Genomic DNA, 20,833 nt, shown 5'->3' with positions numbered 1-20,833 from the left:
CATTTATTAATATCAATATTAAAGCACCAGCATTTCACTGCAACATGAGTACTTGCAAAACATGCAAATGACAGATTTGTTATGCAAAGCTTGCGGCAAATCAGCTGCTCGGAGGAAGTGTGGATAATTATGGCAGAGGCTAAAACAAGGACAAGGCGGCTGAAAATGTTTCAAGTGTTAAGAAATAAACTACATGAAGAAGCTAGCATTTAAAAAAAACAACAAAAAAAACAAGACATCCTGTTCAGGGTCCATCCAGAATAAAATTTATCATAAAGGAATCTCCAATGTGCACTTAACGGTGTCATTGTAGAAGTTACCAGAGCAGTCTGAGCCCCCAAACACCAGCAGTGTGCAGTGGACTTTGACAGGTCGATCCTGCTCGGCTGCCAAGGTGGACGAACTCAAAAGGATCAAACTGTGTCCAGCACGAGGCTTGGAGCCCAACTCCGACAATGCCATTGAACCCCACATGTTGGTGTCTGAACACAGAGCCAAGCAGTGTTGGTAAATAATGGTTGTTCAGTGAAACCCCCCCAACATCGAATGCCCCAGACATCATATAGTTGATCATTTGACCGAAATGAAGGAAAATGAAACCTAAAATGTTCCGAGTTCCAACCACTGAGATCTCAGTTCATCACAACGCTCCAAAAGATGGATCGCAGCCTTCATGATTTCATATCATGTCACAGATCAGCTTAGTTGATACTTTGATTTTATGGTATGGTAGTACGAGCCTTTATTAAAAGGGGTGTTAAGAGAATACTATGAAAAGACTACAGTACTATAAACACTGATTAAACTTATTTTAAGAAGTGAGGTGCATCTGCAGCATACATCAATTTTGCACTATGCTTTTGTCATTTACAACTTTTTTTTTTTTTAGAGACACTTGATATTGGCTTTCCTACAGATATCCAATTGTGTTCAGCACTTCATTTCTAATACAGATATCAACTGCTCTATAACTATGCAGCAGCTCTTAGGTCACATCTGGTGTAATGAATAAACACTTCTTTACTGTGATGAGCAAGACGAATACTGCAATGTAAGTTATAGGAAGAGTACCATATTTGAATTCAACATTTTGTCTCACCAAAATAGCCATTACAAAAAAATAATGATCAATAGTCAACTAAAATAACATGTTCTCCTACCATCACAGAGTAAGACAGGTTAGTCTTTTGAATCAATAAGAAATCCAATAAATGAAGACGGCAATTTGGAAAGTTACACATTTTTACATGGCATATAAGAATAAAGTAAAGTATGAAAGTCTGGACTAATACAATCAGTGAATTTATAAACCGGGTATAGCTGGGTAGTTTTCTTCAGTATTGACAGTCACTATTTTGCTGCATGTAACAGTGATTCTTCCTGCGGTGTAATATTAGAAATATTGAAAGAAGACTCCTTTACTCCCACATCACATAACCAATGCTTTACAGTCATTGTCAATTGCATTATTGACAAGCCAAAACGCCAAACGTGGAAGTAATTCTATACTGTGGAGATACTGTGGAGCACGGTGCAGTTTGATGAAGTCATCCTTCGCACACGACAATCCAGAAAATACAGTCGTGGTCAAAAGTGTACATACACTTGTAAAGAACATAATGTCATGGCTGTCTTGAGTTTCCAATAATTTCTACAACTCTTATTTTTTTGTGATAGATTGATTGGAGCACATACTTGTTGGTCACAAAAAAACATTCATGAAGTTTGGTTATTTTATGAATTTATTATGAGTCTACTGAAAATGTGACCAAATCTGCTGGGTCAAAAGTATACATACAGCAATGTTGATATTTGGTTACATGTCCCTTGGCAAGTTTCACTGCAATAAGGTGCTTTTGGTAGCCATCCACAAGCTTCTGGTTGAATTTTTGACCACAAAATTGGTGCAGTTCAACCAAATGTGTTGGTTTTCTGACATGGACTTGTTTCTTCAGCATTGTCCACACGTTTAAGTCAGGACTTTGGGAAGGCCATTCAAAAACCTTAATTCTAGCCTGATTTAGCCATTCCTTTACCACTTTTGACGTGTGTTTAGGGTCATTGTCCTGTTGGAACACCCAACTGCGCCCAAGACCCAACCTCCGGGCTGATGATTTTAGGTTGTCCTGAAGAATTGAGAAAATCCTCCTTTTTCCATTGTCCCATTGACTCTCTGTAAAGCACCACTTCCATTGGCAGCAAAACAGGCCCAGAGCATAATACTACCACCACCATGCTCAGGGCCGGCCCGTGGCATAGGCCGTATAGGCAAATGCTAAGGGCGCCGTCCATCAGGGGGCGCCACGCCAGTGCCACAAATGTTGGAGAAAAAAAAAAAAGAAAAAAAAGAAAAAAATTGGTATTATTATTTCTAAATACAAAAAATAATCCCACGTTAATTAAAATGCAAAGTAAAGCCTATTTAATAGAAATATTATTTGTTACAACATTACGGCCCCCCCCCCGCACGGTGCGCCCATCCCTTCCCGTATCATGACTCTTTTTGGACGTCACCACATCAAAAAAACAACACAAGATGTCAAAACGGCCAAAACTGTCAGGTGCCCAGGGAAGAAAAAAGAGAAAAGAAGAGGAGTAGAAAAGAGAAAAGACAGAGTTAGCAGGTAGGTAACGTTAGCCTACATGAAATTATTTGTCTGTTACAGAATGTGATAGTAACCTGGCTTTTTAGCATTAAGCTAATGTTACATGATTCGGCAATTGCTAATCAATACATAGCTAGTTCTGTTTTAACGTCGGGTTAATATTGTGGAGGGGGCTAAATTGTTATGGAAAATAATAATGTAACGTTAGGTAATTACAGTACTCACCTTACATTCCTCAGGGACATTTGTATTAGATCTTTTAAGCAGGTGTTTTTTGTTTATATTGTTATTGCCTTCTGGTTAGCTAATGTTTGCCCTGCAGGTAATAGTCTCTTGTCCACCCCTTTATATATTAGGTATAGTTGTAAGTAAAAAAAAAAGGTCAAAGACAAAGCTATTCGGTTTCTTGTGAGTATATACACTTCACTGCCGATGTGGGGGGGCGCCACCTAAAATCTTGCCTAGGGCGCCAGATTGGTTAGGGCCGGGCCTGACCATGCTTGACGGTAAACATGGTGTTCCTGGGATTAAAAGCCTCACCTTTTCTCCTCCAAACATATTGCTGGGTGTTGTGGCCAAACAGCTACATTTTTGTTTCATCTGACCACAGAACTTTCCTCCAGAAGGTCTTATCTTTGTCCATGTGATGTCAGATGAAACAAAAATTGAGCTGTTTGGCCACAATACGCAGCAATATGTTTGGAGGAGAAAAGGTGAGGCCTTTAATCCCATAAACACCATCCCTGCCGTCAAGCATGGTGGTGTAGTACAAACCCCGTTTCCATATGAGTTGGGAAATTGTGTTAGATGTAAATATAAACGGAATACAATGATTTGCAAATACTTTTCAACCCATATTCAGTTGAATGCACTACAAAGACAACATATTTGATGTTCAAACTCAAACTTAATTTTTTTTTTTTTCAAATAATAATTAACTTAGAGGGCAGCACGGTGGAAGAGGGGTTAGTGCATCTGCCTCACAATACGAAGGTCCTGAGTAGTCTTGGGTTCAATCCCGGGCTCGGGATCTTTCTGTGTGGAGTTTGCATGTCCTCCCCGTGACTGCGTGGGTTCCCTCCGGGTACTCCGGCTTCCTCCCACTTCCAAAGACATGCACTTAGGGATAGGTTGATTGGCAACACTAAATTGACCCAAGTGTGTGAATGTGAGTGTGAATGTTGTCTGTCTATCTGTGTTGGCCCTGCGATGAGGTGGCGACCTGACCAGGGTGTACTCCGCCTTCCGCCCGATTGTAGCTGAGATAGGCTCCAGCGCCCTCCGCGACCCCAAAGGGAATAAGCGGTAGGAAATGGATGGATGGATGGATGGAATTAACTTAGAATTTCATGGCTGCAACACGTGCCAAAGTAGTTGGGAAAGGGCATGTTCACCACTGTGTTACATGGCCTTTCCTTTTAACAATACTCAGTAAACGTTTGGGAACTGAGGAGACACATTTTTTAAGCTTCTCAGGTGGAATTCTTTCCCATTCTTGCTTGATGTACAGCTAAAGTTGTTCAACAGTCCGGGGGTCTCCGTTGTGGTATTTTAGGCTTCATAATGCGCCACACATTTTCAATGGGAGACAGGTCTGGACTACAGGCAGGCCAGTCTAGTACCCGCACTCTTTTACTATGAAGCCACGTTGATGTAACACGTGGCTTGGCATTGTCTTGCTGAAATAAGCAGGGTCGTCCATGGTAACGTTGCTTGGATGGCAACATATGTTGCTCCAAAACCTGTATGTACCAATCAGCATTAACGGTGCCTTCACAGATGTGTAAGTTACCCATGTCTTGGGCAGTAATACACCCCCATACCATGACACTTGCTGGCTTTTCAACTTTGCGCCTAGAACAATCCGGATGGTTCTTTTCCTCTATGGTCCGGAGGACACGACGTCCAGTTTCCAAAAACAATTTGAAATGTGGACTCCTCAGACCACAGAACACTTTTCCACTTTGTATGAGTCCATCTTAGATGAGCTCAGGCCCAGCGAAGCCGACGGCGTTTCTGGGTGTTGTTGATAAACGGTTTTCGCCTTGCATAGAAGAGTTTTAACTTGCACTTACAGATGTAGCAACCAACTGTATTTACTGACAGTGGGTTTCTGAAGTGTTCCTGAGCCCATGTGGTGATATCCTTTACACACTGATGTCGCTTGTTGATGCAGTACAGCCTGAGGGATCGAAGGTCACGGGCTTACCTGCTTACGTGCAGTGATTTCTCCAGATTCTCTGAACCCATTGATGATATTACGGACCGTAGATGGTGAAATCTGTAAATTCCTTGCAATAGCTGGTTGAGAAAGGTTTTTCTTAAACTGTTCAACAATTTGCTCACACATTTGTTGACAAAGTGGTGACCCTCGCCCCATCCTTGTTTGTGAATGACTGAGCATTTCATGGAATCTACTTTTATACCCAATCATCAGTATTTGTTGCCACTTTTCCCAACTTCTTTGTCACGTGTTGCTGGCATCAAAAATTCTAAAGTTAATGATTATTTGCAAAAAAAATAGTTTATGAATTTGAACATCAAATATGTTGTCTTTGTAGCATATTCAACTGAATATGGGTTGAAACTGATTTGCAAATCATTGTATTCCGTTTATATTTACATCTAACACAATTTCCCAACTCATATGGAAACGGGGTTTGTATTATGCTCTGGGCCTGTTTTGCTGCCAATGGAACTGGTGCTTTGCAGAGAGTAAATGGGACAATGAAAAAGGAGGATTACCTCCAAATTCTTCAGGACAACCTAAAATCATCAGCCCGGAGGTTGGGTCTTGGGCGCAGTTGGGTGTCCCAACAGGACAATGACCCCAAACACACGTCAAAAGTGGTAAACGAATGGCTAAATCAGACTAGAATTAAGGTTTTAGAATGGCCTTCCCAAAGTCCTGACTTAAACGTGTGGACAATGCTGAAGAAACAAGTCCATGTCAGAAAACCAACACATTTAGCTGAACTGCACCAATTTTATCAAGAGGAGTGGTCAAAAATTCAACCAGAACCTTGTGGATGGCAACCAAAAGCACCTTATTGCAGTGAAACTTTCCAAGGGACATGTAAGCAAATATTAACATTGCTGTATGTATACATTTGACCCAGCAGATTTGGTCACATTTTCAGTAGACCTATAATAAATTCATAAATGAACCAAACTTCATGAATGTTTTTTGTGACCAACAAGTATGTGCTCCAATCACTCGATCACAAAAAGATAAGTTGTAGAAATTATTGGAAACTCAAGACAGCCGTGACATTATGTTCTTTACAAGTGTATGTAAACTTTTGACCACAACTGTACATACCCCAACATTACCGGCATGATCCGAAATAATATTTTTAATTTAATACCGGTTGATTATATCAGACATTTCAAACTGTTTTAACTTTAAAATGACCATTACAGTTAAAATTGTAAGATTTTTTGAAGAAACTTGTTTCAAAACCGAAAATAGTGGGTTTAACTTTAGGAGGTTCCACTTTTACTGATACAACTGAAAAAAAAATCTCAGTATGTCATATACAGCAGGGGTTCTTAACCTTTTTGACCTCAGGGACCAACTTTTCTACGGAAGTAGAATTGTCTCACATCAATATGATATTAATACATATGCATTTATTAATAAATATACAAATGTGACATACAAACAAATCAAGAATTTGTATAAACAAAAGTGTATTTGTAAATATATTTTTGAGATTGGAATATAAATATGCTTGATTTTGTATTGAATTTGCGTATGTGGATCGCTTTTTTGCTTTTGTGTCAATGAGACATTTCTACCACAAACTAGACGCACAAATAAATGTGACCTACACACGCCCCTGAACAACCAGCAGAGGGCACTGCAGCCAGAGCCACACATTGCACTGATAAAAGATCAGTATCTACAAACCCCATTTACATATGAGTTGGGAAATTGTGTTAGATGTAAATATAAACGGAATACAATGATTTGCAAATCCTTTTCAACCCATATTCAATTGAATGCACTACAAAGACAAGATATTTGATGTTCAAACAAACTATTTTTTTTTTTAGAATTTCATGGCTGCAACACGTGCCAAAGTAGTTGGGAAAGGGTATGTTCACCATTGTGTTACATCACCTTTTCTTTTAACAACACTCAAACGATTGGGAACTGAGGAAACTAATTGTTGAAGCTTTGAAAGTGGAATTCTTTCCCATTCTTGTTTTATGTAGAGCTTCAGTCGTTCAACAGTCCGGGGTCTCCGCTGTCGTATTTTACGCTTCATAATGTGCCACACATTTTCGATGGGAGACAGGTCTGGACTGCAGGCGGGCCAGGAATGTACCCGCACTCTTTTTTTACGAAGCCACGCTGTTGTAACACGTGCTGAATGTGGCTTTGCGTTGTCTTGCTGAAATAAGCAGGGGCGTCCATGAAAAAGACGGCGCTTAGATAGCAGCATATGTTGTTCCAAAACCTGTATGTACCTTTCAGCATTAATGGTGCCTTCACAGATGTGTAAGTTACCCATGCCTTGGGCACTAATGCACCCCCATACCATCACAGATGCTGGCTTTTGAACTTTGCGTCGATAACAGTCTGGATGGTTCGCTTCCCCTTCGGTCCGGATGTCACAATGTCGAATATTTCCAAAAACAATTTGAAATGTGGACCCGTCAGACCACAGAACACTTTTCCACTTTGCATGAGTCCATCTTAGATTATCTCGGGCCCAGAGAAGCCGGCGGCGTTTCTGGATGTTGTTGATAAATGGCTTTCACTTTGCATAGTAGAGCTTTAACTTGCACTTACAGATGTAGCGACGAACTGTATTTAGTGACAGTGGTTTTCTGAAGTGTTCCTGAGCCCATGTGGTGATATCCTTTAGAGATTGATGTCGGTTTTTGATACAGTGCCGTCTGAGGGATCGAAGGTCACGGTCATTCAATGTTGGTTTCCGGCCATGCCGCTTACTTGGAGTGATTTCTCCAGATTCTCTGAAACTTTTGATGATATTATGGACCGTAGATGTTGAAATCCCTAAATTTCTTGCAATTGCACTTTGAGAAACGTTGTTCTTAAACTGTTTGACTATTTGTTCCAGCAGTTGTGGACAAAGGGGTGTACCTCCTTTCTTGTGAAAGACTGAGCATTTTTTGGGAAACTGTTTTTATACCCAATCATGGCACCCACCTGTTCCCAATTAGCCTGCACACCTGTGGGATGTTCCAAATAAGTGTTTGATGAGCATTCCTCAACTTTATCAGTATTTACCACCTTTCCCAACTTCTTTGTCACGTGTTGCTGGCATCAAATTCTAAAGTTAATGATTATTTGGAAAAAAATATGTTTTTATCAGTTTGAACATCAAATATGTTGTCTTTGTAGCATATTCAACTGAATATGGGTTGCAAATGATTTGCAAATCATTGTATTCCATTTATATTTACATCCAACACAATTTCCCAACTCATATGGAAACGGGGTTTGTACATCGGGACAAGGTCATTAAGCAGCATTGATACAATAAAATAAGCAGCTAGCACGGTCTTTCAGATGAACTGGATAAATTAGCATTAGCTAAAACAACGCTAACGTTAGCTCGCTCAGGCCTGTGGTGCGCTCTCTCTGTAAAGACGTGGATTGTTTTTGCGCAGAGAACTCCGGGCATTTTGCATATAATGCTCTGTGACCCAGATCGCTCTGGCTGCAGTGCCCTCTGCTGGTTGTTCAGGGGAGTGTGTAGGTCACATTTATTTATGCATCTGGTTTGTGGTAGAAATGTCTCAACACAATAGCAAAAAAGCGATCCACATATGCAAATTCAATACAAATACAAAAATCAAGCATATTTATATTCAAATCTCAAAAATAGTACACGTTTATACAAATTCTAGATTTATTTGTATGTCACATTTTTATATTTATACATTTTATTTGTATATATTTTCAAATCTCAAAAATTTACAAATACGCATTTATACAAATTATTTGTATATCACATTTGTATATTTATTAATATATGCTTATGTATTAATATCATATTGATATACATAAGTTGATGTGAGACAATTCTACTTCCATACTTTTCCACTACAGAGAGGCCCAAAGCCCACTCAAATATTAACACTAGATTAGTAATCTTACTCTTGATTTGAATTTTATTCATTAATTATATCTAACCTACTTACAGTTTACAACCTTGTCAAATGATCTGAAACCATGTGTTAATCAAAGATTATCAGGGTTTAGATCAGGCGGTTACACAATACTAATCAAATACACTCCATGAGAAGGGACTCAAAAAAACAAAAGAAATAAATCTACAATTGCACAGTGCTAAAATAAATACATTCTGACTAAATTATAATATTGTTTCTTAAAAGAAACAGTATATAAAATTTAAGTCCAAATGAAGATACAGCTACATCACTTTAGTCCTTTTTGAGTGAGTACAGACTGCAGCTGAGAAACTGATCATTTTTGGAGGCACTCTTGGGGGGGCTTGCGGCCCAACAATGGGCCCTTTGGTTAAGAAACACTGGTATACAGTACTTACCAGTATTGAAGACATGTACATCCTGCAAAGGACCAATTGTGCTACATCCACCGTTCACTAAAATCTTGTTGTCTGAAACTGGGAGAGCAGCATGAAACCTGTTCAAGTACACACAAATAGGTTTGGTTTTTTGTTTTTTTTAAATGGGAAGACATTTAACGTGCCATATTGAAGACATGACATTTTCTCAAGGTCTTTCAAAGCTGCACGCACCCTCGAGGCAGCGGCGGCATGTTCTCGCACTTCACAGCTGTGTACTCCATGAAGCCTTCACCCGGAAAGGAAAATAAATGTCCATGACATCAGTGCAAACAAATATAACATTTTAAATTTTTCTTACCCAGGTCTAGAACATGGAGGTCATTTAGGTAAGTTGCAGTTGTCCGGCCGCCAAATATGATCAATTTTTGTGACAGGAGTGTGGCTGAATGTCTATTGGGCAAAAGAAAATACATAATAAATGAACGACCGTTAGAAAGTAAATGTGATGTAGTGATTATAAAGGATACGGACCCAAAGCGAGGCAGAGGTTTGTCCCCCTCTACAATGGGCTGATACCACAGCTCAAAATCTGGGTTGAAAATGTACAAAGCATTACTGCACAACTTATCCCTGGAAGACTGACGCGGATGAACCCCACCAAAGACAAAAAGCTCCTTCTCATAAAAAGCCGCAGAGTGATATGCCAAGGAAGGAATGTTTCCTTTTGCCTAAATGAAGCAAAGTATTTTAAAAAGCTGAATTTCTCAATGTTTATTTCCTACAAGCTTGTGACAAACTTACTGTGACAAGCTTCCACTTCCAGGTCAGAGTATTTAGGATGTACAGCTCGCTGTAGCGCTGACCCTCCCTCAGGCCACCGTACACCAAGATGGTCTTAGAGTCTGGGTCGTAGGTCGCAGAGAATCCTAGGGTGCAAGGTGGTGCAGGTCCAGATGTGGAGGAGTTCATTTGATACCAAAGGTCATTGTCTGGAACAGAGGCAACCATATTGGGGCTGCAGCAATGATTAGAATTCAGTAGAGCACAAGACCTCCTTCAAGGTTGATTATCCCTCATTTGAAATTAGCAACATTTGTAAGAATTGGATGCTTCAATGATGTCATTTAAAATGTGTGCATTACTGAAACATCAAGAGAAAATTCAAAGGGTCAGAAGTGAAGGAAAATTCCAGAGCCATACAAAAAAGTTTGTTCTTCCTTGGACCATCAAGCGGAACGCGGAGGAGCATTTTTCAGTCACAACTGTTTCGCTCTAGTAAATTCCATGCCCAAGAGGATCAATGCAATGCTAGTGACACTAAATATTCACAAAAACACAATTTGGACATGTTTTACTCACTTATTTAACTACATAGACAGTGTGTTGACTTTGAGAACAGAAAATCTATAGTGATTTCCAAGTTTAATTTCTAGAGTAGTGTAACTTAAGAAAAAATAAATGTGATGTGTGTATTCCCTTTTGTGATTACAGTGGCTTTAGCCTCATTGAATAAAGTTATGGCAGACAGTGATTAAGACAGAGATTCCACTCTTCCTGAAATCTTCCAGCTGATAGAAACAAGTTACTATATCATACAGTAATATATCCCCTTGTCCGCCTCATTCTTTGGAAGTGTTCTTTTCTACAATTTTAACTTGTGACTAAATGGACTTACAATGGTCAATCGGGCATATTTGCAACTCAACTTTCTCTTACTTTTTCCCCTCATTCTCTTACTCTACAAATATTTCTGTTTTCAATAAACCACTGAAAAACAACAAAAGTCATTTTGTTTCACCCCGTTTACTGCACAACCATGCGGGAGAAAAACCTGCACCCGCGAACCAATACTGATATTTAGTTGCTAGTTTTGTCTCTAGTGCTAAACCGTGGGTCGGCTACCCGCGGCTCTTTAGCGTTGCTCTTGTGGCTCCCTGGAGCCTTTTCAAAAATGTATGAAAATGGAAAAAAGAAAAGGGGAAAAAATATATTTTATTTTATTATGGTTTCTGTAGGAGAACACACATGACACAAACATTGCTAATTGTCAGCAAACAAACTGTTTAATAGGTTTGTGTTTATGCTTCACTGATGAGTATTCGGCAAGCGCCGTTTTGTCCTACTAATTTCAACAGTCCTTGAACTCACCGTAGTTGTGTGGACTGTGACCCAACAGTTTGCTTACATGCATAACTTTTTCCGACGCTACCACAGAAAGACGTGTTTTATGCCACTTCTTCGGTCTCATTTCTTTCGCCAAACCTTTTATGCTGTGCGTGAATGCACAAAGGTGAGCTTTATTGATGTTATTGACTTGTGTGGAGTGCTAAATCAGTAATATTTGGTCAGTGCATGACTGCAAGCTAATCGATGCTAATATGCTATTTAAGCTAGCTGTATGTTTTGTGCCATGTCGTTCCAGACCACAAGAAATAAATCTATAAGAAGACAGCCTGCCATTTCTTTAACTTGGACACACATTATTTATCTTTGGCCGTTTTAAGCCATCAATCCATTTTCTACCGCTTATTCCCTTCGGCGTATTTTCCAGGAGTTTCACTGTCCGAAAAGCCTCAGTTTTACTATTTTACTATGTAGTAAAAATGTGTAGAATAAATATTAAATTTCAACATTTCTGTCAAAGATTTGTATCAGCCCGCGACACACGGTCATTTTGATAGTATATGCTAATATGGCTAATATAGACACTTGCATCATGCGTTGCCTTAATTATATTAGGCTTTTAATTTTTTGTGGCTCCAGACAGATTTGTTTTGTATTTTTGGTCCTATATGGCTCTTTCAACATTTTGGTTTGTAGACCCCTGTGCTAAACCCTTAACAAGGTCTGAAAAGTCAATTGAAAGCACTGGATTGCAGAAGTGTTCTAGGCAGAAATGCCAATTTGTTAAACGGGTAGCATCACGTGGGGCTCTGCACCGAGTAGAAGCAGACACGTGCTGTGCTTTAATGTTGCCCAGAAGATAAGATGACAGTCATGCCCATAACTTTGAACCGTTTTGCATTTGCTCACAAGGCAAGTAGAGGATGCATCAACATTATGGTTTTTAGGACATTTTACGCTTTTCTCCTCATTTTCCATGAATGGTCATTCATTTTACAGGTTTTCCAGGCTGTGTGGAAACACTGAAAGAGTGTGTTTTATGGTTTGTTCCCAAACAAACATTTCTGCCTCGGAAGGTGACAGTGTACTGACCTAACTCCAGCTTCCATAAAGAGTCCTTGCTGAAGTTTTCCTCCAAAGTTTCACCCCCAATGAGGATGACAGTGTCAGGGTCAATGAGGCACATGGAGTGGCTCCAACGCTTTGACGGAAACACTGAAACTGAGCCAGGCATTTATCAGTAACTTTTTTTTTTTTCTGCCCCCAGACGTGAAACTGTGTATATATTTGTATTTCTGACCTTCTCTGTCCTCTTCCTTTATCTGCACAGTCATTTCTTCTTTGCTGTTAAACCTCATTTTCTTGGGAGTGGACGCTCGCCCAATGTCCTCTCTGGAAATCTCCATTTTCTCTGCGCTCCATGGTAGACGACGTCTACTGCTGATGGCAGTCCGTTTGGGCGTCTCATCCTATTCAGAAATAAACATACTATCAAAATATCATTGTGAACATTTTTGCACTGGAAAAAATACATTTGAAAAAAAGGTACAAACTTTGTCTAATAATTATCCTATGGGTTGCATTTGTGTTATTTGCATTTCTGATGAAAACCTCTAAGTGCTGACTGTTATTGACTCACATATTGCAAAAATACTTACCATTGGCCAAAGTGAAGATTTTCTTACCAAGGCCGAATCACTGGTGTCAACTTTGTTAACGTGGATCTCGCCATAGCAAACACTGTCGCCCAACTGTGAGGTGTTGGGGGTCACCTACCAGGAAAGGTGTGTGTAAATTGGACCGATACACCACACGTGAACAGACTTCAAGCCAGCTGGCTCACCGTGTCTTCTGCAGCACTTTGGTGTGAGGTGCAGGAGAGATCAGTGATGCTGAGCTGTTCTGGGAACAAACATTCCCTTTTGACCAGTGGGGTACTGTTCAAGGTGCTGCGTGGCTCCTGAAACTGCATTTGAAAGAGTGAAAACTCAATCAACAGAATGTAAAGTAATCTCTTAAATTAACAATATAGTATTTAATAAAAAATAGTAAATAGTCGGATTTCAGCCACCATTGTGTTCAATCTTATTTAGGGAAAATATTTAAAAAATATTTTGGATATACTTTAGAGTAGCACAAGTCAGTGAAAGCAGTATAGATTTATTGTCCTTAGAAAATAAAATACTTTGTTCACCAAGTAGCACCTCTGAAAACACTTTGCTCTCCAAGTCCCAGCAAAATGACCAACATTAAAATACTCTAGCATGGTAGGCCTAAATATTCATTAAAAACAAGGCAGACATTTTATTTAACAAGAATTATTAGTCTAACATTACACAGTTTAAACAGTTACACTGTGTTCGAATATTTAATCAAGAGATTTTTTGGCATACCACTAGATCAGACCTGGGCATTTTGCGGCTCCCGGGCCACATCCGACCCTTTGTGCGTCCCTGTCCGGCCAATCATAAATTACAAAATACATTTTGAAAAGTATCTATGTCGAGTGCGCAACACAACGGTGCTGCTTTTGTTTTGAAAAGCGTTATTTGTATTACTTCCGTGTGGCCGTATGCGCGTGTGTGATTGTGAGTGAATGTGAACAGCGGCAATCACAAATTACAAAATAAATTTAAAAAAACATCTATGTCGTGCGTGCAATACAACTGTTCTGCTTTTATTTTGAAAATTGTTATTTATGGACGTATGTCCGGGTGTAACCTTTGAGTGAAGGTGCACAGCGACAAGTGATGCCCAGTCACCACCGAGATGTCAGCTCACGCTAAAAAAAGAAAAGTTGATGACGAATGGCGTGTTTTCAACAAGACATGGACTGCCAAGTATTTCTTTACAGAAACTAAAGGTAAAGTCGTGTGCTTAATTTGTGGTACACAGGTTTAAAGAATATAATTTGAATCGCCACTACACAACGAAGCACGAGGAAAAATACCGCAATCTGTCTGATGAAGAGCGCGCAAGGGAGGCTGATGTGTTGATGGTAAAACTGCAAACCCAACAACGACTTTTTGCCATATTTCACACCCCCAGAGATGCAGCCATCAGGACAAGTTTCATAATTTCTCACAAAATCGCCAGAAAAAGTAAGGCGTTTTCTGACGGAGAGTTTATTAAGGAGTGCTTATTGGACTCTGTTGCGCTGATATGCCTGGAAAAGAGGGGCGCATTTGAGAACGTGTCACTCTCCTGACGCACTGTAACGAGGCGGGTTGAGACTATCGCTGCAAACTTGGAGCTTCAGCTGAAGAACAGAACGGCCGACTTTCACTGTTTTTCGCTGGCTTTGGATGAGAGCTGCGATGTACGTGACACCGCCCAGCTGCTCATCTTCTTACGTGGGATAACTGCAGACTTTCAAATCACGGAGGAGCTGGCAGCCATGCAGTCAATTAAAAAGGGACAATCACAGGTAATGACTTGTTCACATAGGTAAATGCGTGTTTGGACATGTTAGGACTGAAATGGGACAAGCTGGCAGGTGTGACAACAGATGGTTGTCCAAATCTGACGGGGAAAAATGTTGGACTTTTAAAAGGCCTTATGCAGAAATTGACATTTTTGCATTGTATTATACATCAGGAAGTGTTGTGTAAGACAATGTTAAAAATAAAACCATCAAAAGCAATCTGCTTTTGTATAAAGTTAAGTTACGTTAAATGAAATTATTATTATTATTAATATTTATCTTCCATCCATCCATCCATCTTCTTCCGCTTATCCGAGGTCGGGTCGCGGGGGCAGCAGCCTAAGCAGGGAAGCCCAGACTTCCCTCTCCCCAGCCACTTCGTCCAGCTCTTCCTGTGGGACCCCGAGGCGTTCCCAGGCCACCTGGGAGACATAGTCTTCCCAACGTGTCCTGGGTCTTCCCCGCGGCCTCCTACCGGTCGGACGTGCCCTAAACACCTCCCTAGGGAGGCGTTCGGGTGGCATCCTGACCAGATGCCCGAACCACCTCATCTGGCTCCTCTCGATGTGGAGGAGCAGCGGCTTTACTTTGAGCTCCCCCCGGATTGTAGAGCTTCTCACCCTATCTCTAAGGGAGAGCCCCGCCACCCGGCGGAGGAAACTCATTTTGGCCGCTTGTACCCATGATCTTGTCCTTTCGGTCATAACCCAAAGCTCATGACCATAGGTGAGGATGGGAACGTAGATCGACCGGTAAATTGAGAGCTTTGCCTTCCGGCTCAGCTCCTTCTTCACCATAACGGATCGATACAGCGTCCGCATTACTGAAGACGCCGCACCGATCCGCCTGTCGATCTCACGATCCACTCTTCCCTCACTCGTGAACAAGACTCCAAGGTACTTTAACTCCTCCACTTGGGGCAAGATCTCCTCCCCAACCCGGAGATGGCACTCCACCCTTTTCCGGGCGAGAACCATGGACTCGGACTTGGAGGTGCTGATTCTCATCCCAGTCGCTTCACACTCGGCTGCGAACCGATCCAGTGAGAGCTGAAGATCCTGGCCAGATGAAGCCATCAGGACCACATCATCTGCAAAAAGCAGAGACCTAATCCTGCAGCCACCAAACCAGATCCCCTCAACGCCTTGACTGCGCCTAGAAATTCTGTCCATAAAAGTTATGAACAGAATCGGTGACAAAGGGCAGCCTTGGCGGAGTCCAACCCTCACTGGAAACGTGTCCGACTTACTGCCGGCAATGCGGACCAAGCTCTGGCACTGAGCATACAGGGAGCGGACTGCCACAATCAGACAGTCCGATACCCCATCCTCTCTGAGCACTCCCCACAGGACTTCCCGAGGGACACGGTCGAATGCCTTCTCCAAGTCCACAAAACACATGTAGACTGGTTGGGCAAACTCCCATGCACCCTCAAGGACCCTGCCGAGAGTATAGAGCTGGTCCACAGTTCCACGACCAGGACGAAAACCACACTGTTCCTCCTGAATCCGAGGTTCGACTATCCGGCGTAGCCTCCTCTCCAGTACACCTGAATAGACCTTTTTACCGGGAAGGCTGAGGAGTGTGATCCCACGATAGTTAGAGCACACCCTCCGGTTCCCCTTCTTAAAGAGAGGAACCACCACCCCGGTCTGCCAATCCAGAGGTACCGCCCCCCGATGTCCACGCGATGCTGCAGAGTCTTGTCAACCAAGACAGCCCCACAGCATCCAGAGCCTTAAGGAACTCCGGGCGGATCTCATCTACCCCCGGGGCCTTGCCACCGAGGAGCTTTTTAACTACCTCAGCAACCTCAGCCCCAGAAATAGGAGAGCCCACCACAGACTCCCCAGGCACTGCTTCCTCATAGGAAGAGGTGTTGGTGGGATTGAGGAGGTCTTCGAAGTATTCCCTCCACCGATCCACAACATCCGCAGTCGAGGTCAGCAGAACACCATCCTCGCCATACACGGTGTTGATAGTGCACTGCTTCCCCTTCCTGAGGCGGCGGATGGTGGTCCAGAATTGCTTCGAAGCCGTCCGGAAGTCGTTTTCCATGGCTTCCCCGAACTCCTCCCATGTCCGAGTTTTTGCCTCTGCGACCGCTGAAGCCGCACACCGCTTGGCCTGTCGGTACCTGTCCGCTGCCTCGGGAGTCCTATGAGCCAAAAGAACCCGATAGGACTCCTTCTTCAGCTTGACGGCATCCCTCACCGCCGGTGTCCACCAACGGGTTCTAGGATTACCGCCACGAAAAGCACCAACTACCTTGCGGCCACAGCTCCAATCAGCATTTATCTTACGGTACATCAAAAATAATATTGAGCAAAATTGAATAGAAATATTAACGATGTGGCCCTCCAGCAGTGCTCGGGTTGCTCATGCGGCCCCCGGTAAAAATGAATTGCCCACCCCTGCACTAGATAAAGCCCGCATAACAATTACAGGCAGTTGGGGAAAAAATTCAGCAAGCTACACAACTTCTTAGGTAGGTTAATTTCATAGTTTCAACAACCAAGGGTATAACATGTGGATTTGTTTACTTTTTTGTAACCGTTGAACATAATTCACTGATGTAAACAATAATGGAGTGAAAATTGCATGGCGTTTTTATATTCGTTTATACACAACTTACTAACGACAAAAACTACAAGTTTGTATCACACAGTGTATGACCGGTCTATTTAAATTTATTGAAATATGAACACACACACACGAGGGAAAGGGGGGATAACAACTAGTAAAATGGCCATAATGCCCCCTTACGCTGGCCTACCTGTCTTGTGCCCAGTTGTTATCCCCCTTTCCTTCAAAAAATAAAATAAAAAATTACACGCACACACCCTTTGGAGCCCCTGCCTCAAAAGAAAAAAATGTTTGCCTTGGTGCCCTAAAATATGAGCTTTCCTTTAAGGCAACACTTGCCTTGGCCTTATAAAGTTAAAATTCAAGGCCTGTAAATAGGCCTCCAAACAAAAAGCATTTGCTTTGTTGACCAAGACATGCTGGGGAAGGCTATTGTTCCAATATTCCATGCACATGGTGGTAGCGGGGGTGTATATTGCAGCCCGGAAGAGTTAGTGCTGCAAAGGGTTCTGGGTATTTGTTCTGTTGTGTTGCGGATGTTCTCCCGAAATGTGTTTGTCATTCTTGTTTGGTGTGGATTCACAGTGTGGCGTATGTTTCTAACAGTGTTAAAGTTGTTTATACGAGCACTCTGTGTAACCTGTATCGCTGTTGATCAAGTATGTGTTGCATTCACGTGTGCATGCGTACAGAAGCCGCACATATCTTGTGACTGAGCCGGCACGTTGTTAGAATGGATGAAAAGCGGACGTGATGACAGCTCGTAGAGAACGTTAAAGGCAGTGCCTTTAAGGGACGCCCCCAAGACTGTGGTCTGGGTGGACTACGAGATATAATGACTGATGAACACCTTCATTCGATAATGAAGGTTGCCTCAGCTCAAAGCCTGAGCCCCGACATTAATGAACTAGCATCCAAGAAAAGATGCCAAGTATCTGGCTTGGGCACATCAGATTAGATCAGTGTGTTGCAAACTGAGCAGTTTAAAGTCCTGAATGGTTGGTTTATTTATTGTTATTTTATTTTCAAATTTATTAGCCTGTGGAAAAAGTTAATGTTGATATTTACCTCAGAAGGCTGCAAATAGAAAAGAGGCATTCAATTTTTGCTTAAATTGTATTTAACATGCCATTGATATTTTATTATTATTATTATTTGAAACTCAATTTTGCATGTCACTATAAAGTTATAAGCCTTGCTTGTTCATTATTCAATGCAAAACTTGTTTGGGTCCCTATTAAAAGGTTAATTTGTTCAACCTTGGCCCGCGGCTTTGTTCAGTTTTAAATTTTGGCCCACTCTGTATTTGAGTTTAACACCCCTGCTCTAAAGTATATCCAAATAATTTGTACAGTATTGTCTGTATATATCTTCTGTACGTTCAAAGATTTTCAGGTTGGGGAAAATTAAAAAAAATAGTGATCTCATTGTCAATGCATATGGTGTGGAATATGGCCCAATTTATGGAATGTTTACAATAAAAACATCTTCATTTACCTGTAATCAATTTAATTTGGCGTATGTTGACCTACACCAAATTAAATTATCAATATTTCAGATAAATTAATTTAAATAAAGTTCATATCGGTGGAATGTGTAAATTTGAATTGTTCTGATTCAAATATTCTTAAAACTGCTACCATTGATTGTTTCCTTGATATTTAAAACAAAAATGGCCCTTTAAAAAAGGAATGGTTCCTCAAGATCCAAAATTAGTATGGTTTGATGAAAAGAGTGTAAACATGACTAAATGGTCTTATTTCATAATAAAAATGAAATAAGCCCTCATTTTTTTTTAAATGAATTAAAAGAAAACTATTTAGAAGGTCGTGAACAGGTTTTTTATGTTCTAGCTATGAAAATATTTGATTTATACTTCCTAATTCCCGGAAATTAATTTATCGCGGTCACGTCCGGATTCAATTCTGAGCAATAAACAAGGGACAACTGTACTGTATTAAAAATGGTTGTGGAAATATGAGAAAGTGTGCATTTACAGTTAAATCGCAATTCCTATTTTTTCTGATTATGAATGGATTCATAATTTAAGAAATTTTTTAATAACTAATATTTCATTTTTAAAGACATTTTTTAGGCCATCTCTTTCCCGCTGCACATACATCAACAGCCTAGAGGAGCTTTTCAACCGGTTTTGAAAATGTTTTATTCAAATTTTTTAAACTAAATTATATAATTTGAATCGAGAATCATTTTGAATTGAGCATCGATTCTAAATCCAATCGTAACCCCATGCAGGAATCGGAATCGTGAGTTGTAGTAAGATTCCCATCCCAAGTAAGTATGTATGAACCAGTGATGTGCAGTCAGGGGAGGCAGGTGAGGCGGGGCCTCACGTGCCATCATGGAAAGAAAAAAAATTTAAAATGAAAAAAAATAATTAAATTGTTATATGTATCCAGTGATTATACTATAAAGTTATTTTCCATTTAACTTCACGAGTTTTAGATTATTTTTTATTCAAAATCACTGAATTTTCACATTTGCCGTTCAAATACTGAGAAGAGACTTGCGGTGAGTCAGGAGCCAGTTGAGGCACGTTACGGAGTTGAGCCTCACCATGGATTGCGCAATGACTCGGCTAACTGCTGGCCTGCTGTGCAGTGAGACCGTATTGCTATATGAATTATATTATACATTTCCATAGTTTAGTTAGCTGAGGTATATAATGTACAGTGTATTTTGTCAACAACTGTATGTGTGTAACGTATTTCTTGTGCTGAGCAATCATAAAACTGCTGCGAAGACGCACTGTGTGAGGCTCGCAGTAATCCCGCTTCCTGGTGGTAGAGGGCGGTAGTGATCCCAGGGAGCATTTCTGCGACTACTCGGCTGCAGAAGAAGTGACAACAAGCAGCAACAGTTAGCAGCGATCGTTTAATTTTTCCTCTTGCCTGGACTTTTATGGACTTACATGGAGGATTACATATCTAAAATAAAACAGTTTTCTAAACTGGACTTTCAATCGAAGCAGGAGGTAATACTTAAAGGAAGCTCTCCATCGAGACAGAGAGACTTTTAAAACTGAAGAAAGATAAGGAAGACTTCTATAAACATGTTATCGATGCTTTTGTTCAAAAGGAGCGTCGCATGGACTTCATTTATAAGTATAGGTAAGACCATAATAACGTTTTTTTAATTAAATGTGCTTTTTTGTGTGCTAGTTTGTATGTGTAAAGTTAAAGTTAAGTACCAATGATTGTCACACACACTGTGTGGTGAAATTTGTCCTCTGCATTTGACCCATCCCCTTGTTCGCCCCCTGGGAGGTGAGGGGAGCAGTGGGCAGCAGCGGCGCCACGCCCAGGAATCATTTTTGGTGATTTAACCCCCAATTCCAACCCTTAATGCTGAGTGCCAAGCAGGGAAGAATACTGGTATGAGCTTTTAAACATAACCCGTTAACTGCTACCAATCAAATGGTGAATAAGATACTCTTTAGGGTTCATATGTTTGTAAATCTGACTGTGATGAAGTCAGTGCCTCACCAGCCATGAACCTCACCCCACGTCACTGGTATGAACACTGTCAAAAATAGCCTACCT

The 20,833-nt window shown here is 41.0% G+C and overlaps 1 protein-coding gene across 2 annotated transcripts in view; it reads right to left on the bottom strand.

Moving 5' to 3' along the window:
* Positions 1-12: 12 nt before the first annotated feature.
* LOC133611718 (uncharacterized) overlaps positions 13-20,833 on the bottom strand; it is a 21,496-nt gene continuing 675 nt past the window's right edge. The window contains exons 4-13 of one of the 2 annotated variants that reach the window (XM_061968780.2): positions 13,104-13,226; positions 12,946-13,032; positions 12,561-12,729; positions 12,353-12,481; positions 9,938-10,125; positions 9,668-9,864; positions 9,495-9,586; positions 9,368-9,422; positions 9,155-9,252; positions 13-482 (exon numbers count right to left, since the gene is read on the bottom strand). In XM_061968780.2, the coding sequence (XP_061824764.2) occupies positions 271-482; positions 9,155-9,252; positions 9,368-9,422; positions 9,495-9,586; positions 9,668-9,864; positions 9,938-10,125; positions 12,353-12,481; positions 12,561-12,729; positions 12,946-13,032; positions 13,104-13,226 (1,350 nt within the window). In that variant the 3' untranslated portion in view covers positions 13-270. Of the gene's footprint in view, positions 483-9,154; positions 9,253-9,367; positions 9,423-9,494; positions 9,587-9,667; positions 9,865-9,937; positions 10,126-12,352; positions 12,482-12,560; positions 12,730-12,918; positions 13,033-13,103; positions 13,227-20,833 lie in introns of both variants that reach the window. The other variant, XM_061968778.2, reaches the window with a different exon arrangement.

This window comes from Nerophis lumbriciformis, linkage group LG08 (assembly GCF_033978685.3).
Source record: "Nerophis lumbriciformis linkage group LG08, RoL_Nlum_v2.1, whole genome shotgun sequence".
NCBI classification, from domain to species: domain Eukaryota; kingdom Metazoa; phylum Chordata; class Actinopteri; order Syngnathiformes; family Syngnathidae; genus Nerophis; species Nerophis lumbriciformis.
This window is presented reverse-complemented; position numbering and strand designations above follow the sequence as displayed.